This window comes from Boleophthalmus pectinirostris, unplaced genomic scaffold (assembly GCF_026225935.1).
Source record: "Boleophthalmus pectinirostris isolate CB_2022bp ecotype Guang Dong unplaced genomic scaffold, ASM2622593v1 HiC_scaffold_6, whole genome shotgun sequence".
Classification (NCBI taxonomy): Eukaryota; Metazoa; Chordata; class Actinopteri; order Gobiiformes; family Gobiidae; genus Boleophthalmus; species Boleophthalmus pectinirostris.
The window spans coordinates 41,206,279-41,215,297 of NW_026571447.1; the positions used below are offsets into that span (position 1 = coordinate 41,206,279).

General features: G+C 43.9%; 1 protein-coding gene across 1 annotated transcript in view; it reads right to left on the minus strand.

The window, feature by feature from the left end:
* Positions 1 to 7,566, minus strand: part of pear1 (platelet endothelial aggregation receptor 1) — a 49,323-nt gene extending 41,757 nt beyond the window's left edge. Inside the window, 3 exon segments of the mRNA XM_055163936.1 lie at positions 1 to 19; positions 99 to 200; positions 7,433 to 7,566. The exon segment at positions 1 to 19 is cut by the window's left edge and continues 82 nt beyond it. Coding sequence (XP_055019911.1) covers positions 1 to 19; positions 99 to 200; positions 7,433 to 7,566 — 255 coding nt within the window.
* Positions 7,567 to 9,019: the final 1,453 nt, after the last annotated feature.

Genomic DNA, 9,019 nt, shown 5'->3' on the forward strand with positions numbered 1-9,019 from the left:
CGCCGTCCTGTAAACCACCCTGCAAACACACACACAAATGTTCCGCAGTGTGGCTTTAAACGAGGCTCAGATCCCGACCCGACCTCACGGAGACTCACCTGTGCCGCACACACCTGGAGCGGTCCTGCCCCCTCACACACGCCTCCTCCGACACCTGGTCGAACGGCTGCGAGTACGATTCCTTCACGGACGTGGTGAAGCTGCACAAACACACAGAACAGGTCAGACTAAAACTGTTTAAAGATCACTGAGGTCCTCACCTATTTCTGTTCACTCAGCCGGGGTGAAAGGCTTGTTTGTGTTTGTTAATAATATTCTGTTGTGTCTGGTCCTTTTCCATTTAAGTGCCACTATTATTTAGATCAGAGGTGTTCACACTTTTTCATCATGTGAGCTACTACTACTACCTAATACAAAGCCAAACAAACTGCACTGAAACACTCTGTGCCCCTTTTTTGGACCCTCCCCCACAGTTTGAGAACCTCTTCTTTAAGAGAACTTCCTCTGGCACTTTACACAAAACTGTGAAAAAAGTGAAGGAAGATTTTTAAACCTGTTTTTTAAAGTTCCAAACTGGAGTTTCATTCTTTTGTGGTTTTGCAGTGATATTTACCAGCCTCTGCACGTTTACCAAACCAAACGCACATCGTGACAAACACAGATGCATTTGTCACTTTTGTTAGACAAACTTCAGCCAAATGTGGCAGTAGGTCTGTTCTGTAGATCCGCTCTATGCTGTAGACCTGCTTTGTGCCAACACTGGAACACAAATTTAGACTGGTTTTTGCTTCACGTTTGGTCTTGTTCTTCTAATCAGCCGCACTGTGGGAGGGGCTTGTGTTGGCTGTACGCAGGAAGGTGAGAGCGTGAAAAGGCGAGGGGCGGCGTGCTGACGTGAGGCAGGTGGACAGGTAGGATGTTTAGGAAGTTGAACCTGCCCTGTGATGCACGCTGGTACACGAGGGCACACGCTGTCGCAGACGAGCCGTGCATAGGGAGCGTGTGTGTTTGTGATGCGCCGTAGAGTCTCCGCGGGTTTCAAATGAGCGCACAGGCTGCCTGAGACACAACGCTACACAGTTTATTACCAACAGCAGCGGCCGGAATGAAATATGATCAACACTTGTTGAGTCAACCTCGAGTGAGAGACAAGACTTCCAAACGCGAGTCCGAGACGAGACACGGCGATCTACCCACACGACCTTGGAGATCGACTGGTAGATCGGGATCGACGTATTGAGCACTCCTGATTTAGACCATGTCGGACTGTTTGTTGCGCCCTCTCCGGACGCACAGGGATTTAAGGGGAGAGGGACACGCACTTCCATTCATGCGGGATTTTTACTTCGCCACTGGAGCTACTGGATCGTGTGTCAAAGCCTGAGCGCGGGTAACGTGAGTAACGCCGCAAACTCTTCGAACTCACGTTACATCTGCTGCTCAGCGGGGAAAACTTTTTGGGGGACAACTGAAGTTTGCTCGGGACAATTGCGGTTAAGGGTGTGGGCTTGGGTGAACTGTTCTTTATTGTTTTGTTGCACTGGGGTTTGGGTTTTGGGGATTGGGTGCGCGGTGCCGGGTGGTGGTATCGTGAGTTGATGTGGCCGTATTCGCATGTGTCTGGCAATGCCAATAAAAGCCGGATAGGCCAAAAGCACTTTATTTTTTGCATGTCTTTATCTGACCCCGCTGACGTGAATGGATCATCCCGCGTCCTAGATTTTGCGTTGTAGCTTTTCGTTTGTCGAGAAAAGGTGAATTGTTACAACAGTTTAAAGGTTCTGCATCACACAAAACCGACTCTTCTGAGTTTAAGTCTGTCCTTGTTGCAGTTGTGTTTTGTTTAGGGCTGGGCAAAAATAAAAAATATTAATCACATGAGTTTGAGTGCGATGTTGTACGCAAAACCAATTAATGAATTAAAAAGTAAAGTATATTGCACTTTTATTAGAAATGTAAATGAAAGAGTCAAACATTTGTTGGTATTCTGAAGGTTCAGGAAAAAATACTGAATGAATTTTTGTACTACTAATAAATTTTTTCAGTATTTTTTATTCAGTGAGTAATAAACACGACACTAGTATTTCAAGATCATTTTTTTTTTACTTGGACTGAAACAAAGGGTTAATATAATGGAATGGAAATGGACCAATCACAATTTTTCTTCCTGTGGTATCCGGGTAAATTAGTGACTCCACCTGCAGCGCTGAACTAAACAAACACCTGCAGGAGCTTCAGTGGCTGGAACGAAGACCTGAGCAACTCAAGTCAATGTGGGGATGAGTTTGAGATTGACACTTGTCTGAGCCAATCAGATTTCTTTGAGTTATGGGCGGGATCATATCATGAAATCTTCCGGGCCTTCGCGAATACCCTGTGACAACAAATATAAGTGAGACCGCAGCGACGAAAACCGCACTGGACACCTCGATTTGGACGCCTCAGGGACGTCTGGAAGAAGGAGAAGAAAGAGAAGACCGGTGAATCGGACCCCGCGGCCTGTCCGAAACTCGAAGTCGAGGCTCGGAGCCCGTGGTCAGGCCAGAGCTCGGAGTCTGCGGAGGCTCAGACACGTTGCATCTCACATGATCAGAAAAAAAGTGAAAACCGTGTAAAGAAAAGACTCAAAGAAACACTGGCGGTGGACTTTTTCAAAATAAAAGCCAGTGGTCCTAGTTTTGTTTCATTCACACATGTTTAAATCCTTTTCTCAGACTGAAAACGCTCCACTTCCACCTCGTGCAGGGCCGTCGCTCTGAACACATGGACACTTGAATTTATTTGTTTGTTTGGAGGATCAGCCCCTTGAGAGTCTCACCATCTCCTTTTTCAAATAAACAACGAAAAAACAAAGAAACAAAATCAACACAAACACTCACACTCACACACACTTGACCGTTATTCACAGAATAAATCAACAAAAACTCAGACAAAGTTCAAATATACTCACAAAAATTCAACAAAATGACCAAAAACAATTCCACAGGTTCTGTAAATGTTTCACCAGAGCATTTTTAATCAAAGAGACAAAAGTTAATGCCTGAATTGACGAGGGAAGAGTGTTTTCTAATTTGTTTTTTGACTCTTGGGACGACCAAAAATAACTGATCTGCGTGACGTTACACACAGAGCGTAGGGACCATGGGCTTGTGGTTCACCACCAAAACAATCAGGGTCGTAAATCCTCACAAAATTATCCATCCAAAAATGCAGCGTTAAGATTCGTTCACTCGACGGGAGGTGGGGACTTTTTTTATTGAATAATCGCTGCTGTTTGGTCCTGACGTTTGTAAAGCTCCAAATCCTGTAGGAAGAAGAACAATAACGTCTTTCCCCGAGATCAAATCGGGGTCTGGGGCAGGTCTGTCTTCGTCTACATCATCTCGATGTTTTGTTTACTGTTGTGTTGTTCCACAAAAGAGACACAGACAGACGCCACCAGTTTGACGTCACGGCTTCACAACTCACAGCTGATTGGTCGGTGCACCGTCTACAACTTCTGGGATTCTTGCAAAACCGTCTAGTGCAGACATGTCAAATCTGTATTATAGAGGCCCATTGGCTACAGACAGACTATAGAGACATGATTTATTTAAAATGTTGTTATTATTTTATATTCTGTTTGTTCTGGATTCACCGTTTAAGTAAAACTATTAATAAATATTTATTTGAATAAGAAAAGGTTTAACATTACAGATCTGGAAAGAAGAGAAAACAGGCAGATGTTGTTGAAATTTTTCAATAAATATTTCGTTTGGCCCAGGACTTAGTCCATTTTTAAATTTTGGCCTGTGTGAATTTGAGTTTGACTCTCCTGGTTTAGTGTATTTTGATTCCTGATTTAGTCGCGTGAGAAAAATGAAATTGAGCGGAGGCACTAGGTGGCGCCAGCCTGGCTAAGAAGCTGGTGCCAGCGCCAACAGAATCCCCTGAAATCTCCCTCTGTCTCTCTCCCTCGATGTCTGGACCTCCACATATGCAGCAGAATCTTCACGGAGAAATTTTCACTTTCAAATTCAAATTTTAAGTTCCTTGACTGAGTAAATTTAACAAACAGTTTGTGCTTAGAGGCCCAGATGTCAACGGCCCTGACCCTGTGACGTCATGAGGTAACACAGAAAACACCTCCACACACCTGCACTGGAACCATGTGGATCATTTCACACGTGGAATTTCCAATTTCTGCTGAACTAAAGGCAGAACTACCACTTCATGACATCACAAGGTGGAACAGAGCGTTTGGAGCTTTGGAGATGTAAACAGACTCATAATAAAGAGTCACTCAAACATGTGAATGAAACAAAACACAACTCCAGATCTTTGTAAAACAGAAAAAAGAAAAAAAGGTGCTCTGATTTGCGGTGAATTTATTAACAGTCACGTCACGTCAAAACGCGTTAGTGCCTCTGTCGTCCTTTTTTCTACTTTACACTGGATCAAAAAACTTAAAGTAATCTTCCAATTTTGTTATTTTTACAACTCCACATCTGTTTCTGAAGAGGAAACAACATTAGACCACGACTCAGTTCTGCATCATATACTAAGCTTAATGTTGGCTGTATGAGTCTGTACGAGGCTCCGCCCACAGTCCTACGTCCCCGATGCTCCCACACGACAATTCTCCATAAATACACAAAAACATGACACAAAACTGTTCCCAGCACCATGACAAACCTGAAGTGCTGTGCGTTAGTTTCATGATCAGGACGTGCGCCGCCTGTGGTCACATCAACACCAAACTCTCATTATCATCTGATTTCTGGAGTTTTTCAATCACTTAAACGACACGAAAACTGCAGAGTCAGACGTGAGCGATCGGAGGAGCATGATCAAACACAACCACGATGATTTCACTGTGTTCATCTCATTTTAATCGTCTTTTAACTCCAGAAGTCTGTGAGTATTCAGGTTTTGATTGCTCGTGTAACCGCAGGCGCTGATTGTGTTGGAACATTGCTCTTGGTGCTCTGAAGGGGGAGTGGGGAGCAAAGGGAGGGGAGAGTGTCGGGGTCAGAAGCAAAACTGAAACGTATAAAACATGTTGTACCGCGCTCAGTCAGAACTCTAATGTCAGACTAGTTTCATTTAAAACATTAAAACGACTGATATTTTGGAGGTTTACAGACGGAGAACAGGCTCCTCTGTGTTTAATTCTTATTTATTACATTGTTTGGTTTGAATATTACATTTTCAAAACAATAAAATCAAAATGTAAAAAAGAATAAACGATTTCTGATGTTCATCTCATCTTCTAGAAGCTCCATATTTCATTATTTTGTTAATGTGTTTAAAGAGAGAGAGGAGCTTAGAGCTTTTTCACAACGACTGGTAGTGCTGCTTAAGGTTTTCTGTGTAAATGTGTGTGTGTGTAAATGTGTAAAGTTCAGCTTCTGTCGGACTAAAGGACTCAGGCCCCGTTCACACTAGTGTGTATGTGAGTGGTGTTGTTGGAGTTCATGTTGGTCCAGATGTGACAGAGACTGTGGGACTCCTGAAAACTCTGATACTCTGATGTGTGTCTGTCACCGCCGAGTCTCACCCACAAAACACTAAGACACACAATATGTGTCATTCACATAAACGTGTGTCTGTGTGCACCTCAGTCTGTTCTGTGTTTCTGATGTGTTGTTGGTTCATGTGAAACTTTTCACACATTATACATGTGCAGGTGGTGCACACAGACACACGTTTATGTGAATGGACACATATTGTGTGTCTTAGTGTTTTGTGGGTGAGACTCGGTGGTGACAGACACACATCAGAGTATCAGAGTTTTCAGGAGTCCCACAGTCCCCGTCACATCTGGACCAACATGAACTCCAACAACACCACTCACATACACACTAGTGTGAACGAACACTGTACACACAACAACACCACTCACATACACACTAGTGTGAACCAACACTGTACACACAACAACACCACTCACATACACACTAGTGTGAACCAACACTGTACACACAACAACACCACTCACATACACACTAGTGTGAACCAACACTGTACACACAACAACACCGCTCACATACACACTAGTGTGAACCAACACTGTACACACAACAACACCACTCACATACACACTAGTGTGAACCAACACTGTACACACAACAACACCGCTCACATACACACTAGTGTGAACCAACACTGTACACACAAAACAACACCGCTCACATACACACTAGTGTGAACCAACACTGTACACACAACAACACCACTCACATACACACTAGTGTGAACGAACCCTGCACACACAACAACACCACTCACATACACACTAGTGTGAACGAACACTGCACACACAACAACACCACTCACATACACACTAGTGTGAATGAACCCTGCACACACAACAACACACTCACATACACACTAGTGTGAACCAACACTGTACACACAACAACACCACTCACATACACACTAGTGTGAACCAACACTGTACACACAACAACACCACTCACATACACACTAGTGTGAACCAACACTGTACACACAACAACACCACTCACATACACACTAGTGTGAATGAACCCTGCACACACAACAACACCGCTCACATACACACTAGTGTGAACCAACACTGTACACACAACAACACCGCTCACATACACACTAGTGTGAACCAACACTGTACACACAACAACACCACTCACATACACACTAGTGTGAACCAACACTGTACACACAACAACACCACTCACATACACACTAGTGTGAACCAACACTGTACACACAACAACACCACTCACATACACACTAGTGTGAACCAACACTGTACACACAACAACACCACTCACATACACACTAGTGTGAACCAACACTGTACACACAACAACACCGCTCACATACACACTAGTGTGAACCAACACTGTACACACAACAACACCGCTCACATACACACTAGTGTGAACGAACACACACACAACACCACTCACATACACACTAGTGTGAATGAACCCTGCACACACAACAACACCACTCACATACACACTAGTGTGAACGAACCACTCACATACACACTAGTGTGAACGAACCCTGCACACACAACAACACCACTCACATACACACTAGTGTGAACCAACACTGTACACACAACAACACCACTCACATACACACTAGTGTGAACCAACACTGTACACACAACAACACCACTCACATACACACTAGTGTGAATGAACCCTGCACACACAACAACACCACTCACATACACACTAGTGTGAATGAACCCTGCACACACAACAACACCACTCACATACACACTAGTGTGAATGAACCCTGCACACACAACAACACCACTCACATACACACTAGTGTGAATGAACCCTGCTCCCTCAACCACTGAATGTTTGATTTTCTGACCTCAGACTGAAGAAAATGTGACTGTGACGATTCAACACTAAATAAACGAGTGAATAAAAGGAGCAGGTCTCACGTCTCCCACAGGCTGCACACGTTTGGGTCCCGGGGGTCGAGGGCGGAGCCGAGGGGGGGCAGGGTCCAGAGGAGGAGGGGCCAGAGGAGGAGGGGCGGGGTCAGGGGGCAGAGGGAGGGGCCCGGGGCAGGCATGGCACTGGGGGGGAGGCAGGTCCGACGACGGGAGCTTCACATCCAGAACCGAGCCCCTGACGCTGCAGAAGAGACGAGACTCGGGACGAGACTCGGGACGAGACTCGGGACGAGACTCGGGACGAGACTCGGGACGAGACTCGGGACGAGACTCGGGACGAGACTCGGGACGAGACTCAGATCGGCTCCGTCTGTGGAACAAAAAACAGAAACACGGACCACAGTTAAAACCCAACGTCGCACGCAAATATCTGCTGAGACACGGAAAATAATAATAACCCATTTAAAGTGAAACGAAACACCCAGACTGTGAGCTTTGGGGAAGGAGTTTATTTGTACAACACAAACTGTTCACAAAGTCGTGTCAAGTGTTTTACAGAAAAAGAAAAACAATAAAATCACATTAAAACAAATCAAAACATAAATAATCTTCTTAAAATTAAAAAAGTGAGACGTTCAATGAGAGAGAAGAGTGAAGAATAAAAACCTTTAGTCAGACGCAGCTGAACAAAAAAGTTTAGAGTCTGAACGAGACCAAGACCACGGCCCATCCAGACCAAATCAAGACCGTCTGTGTCATTTTCAACATTTATTTGTATTTTACAGGGTTTTTTTGGCACATTTATATCCATGTTTTTATAAATCTATCTTCATCTGAACTGATCAAAGTTTATTTAAGATTAAAATAAGAAAAACTGAACTGAAAACACTCTGCTGTTTTTTGTTTTGTTTTGTTTTTTTACCTATTTTAGTCCAGGTTTAGTCTTGGTTTAGTTTGAGTTTAGTCCTGGTTTAGACCTGTTTTTTTTTACCTAATTTGGACCTGGTTTAGACCTTGTTTAGACCTGGTTCAGGTTTAGTTTAGACCTGGTTTAAGTCCTGGTTTAAACCTGTTTTGTTTGTTTTTTTACCTGGTTTAGACCTGTTTTAGTCCTGGTGTAGTCCTGGTTTAGTTCTAGTTCAGACCTGGTTTAGATCTTGTTTAGTTTAGATCTGTGTTAGTCCTGGTTTAGTCCTGGTTTAGTCCTGTTTAGTCCTGGTTTAGACCTGGTTTAGTCCTGTTTAGTAGTCCTGGTTTAGTCCTGGTTTAGACCTGTTTTAGTCCTGGTTTAGTCCTGGTTTAGTGCTGGTTTAGTCCTGGTTTAGACCTGGTTTAGACCTGGTTTAGTCCTGGTTTAGACCTGGTTTAGTCCTGGTTTAGTCCTGGATTGAAGGATCACACAGGAAAACGTGAAGGAAAATCAGATTCTATCGTCTAAAGAAGAGTTTTATTTTTATTTTCTTTTTTTTATCAGTATCGAGTATCGAGTATCGAGTCAGTTCCTCAGTATCGATCTGGAGTTTGAAACCCTGTTCTCCATTTCCTCTCTTTTCTCGCTCGTTTCTGTGGAAGCGTCCGACCTGAACGAGCACGAGGCAGATTTATAAAACCTCCCGACTGGGCCCCACGGCG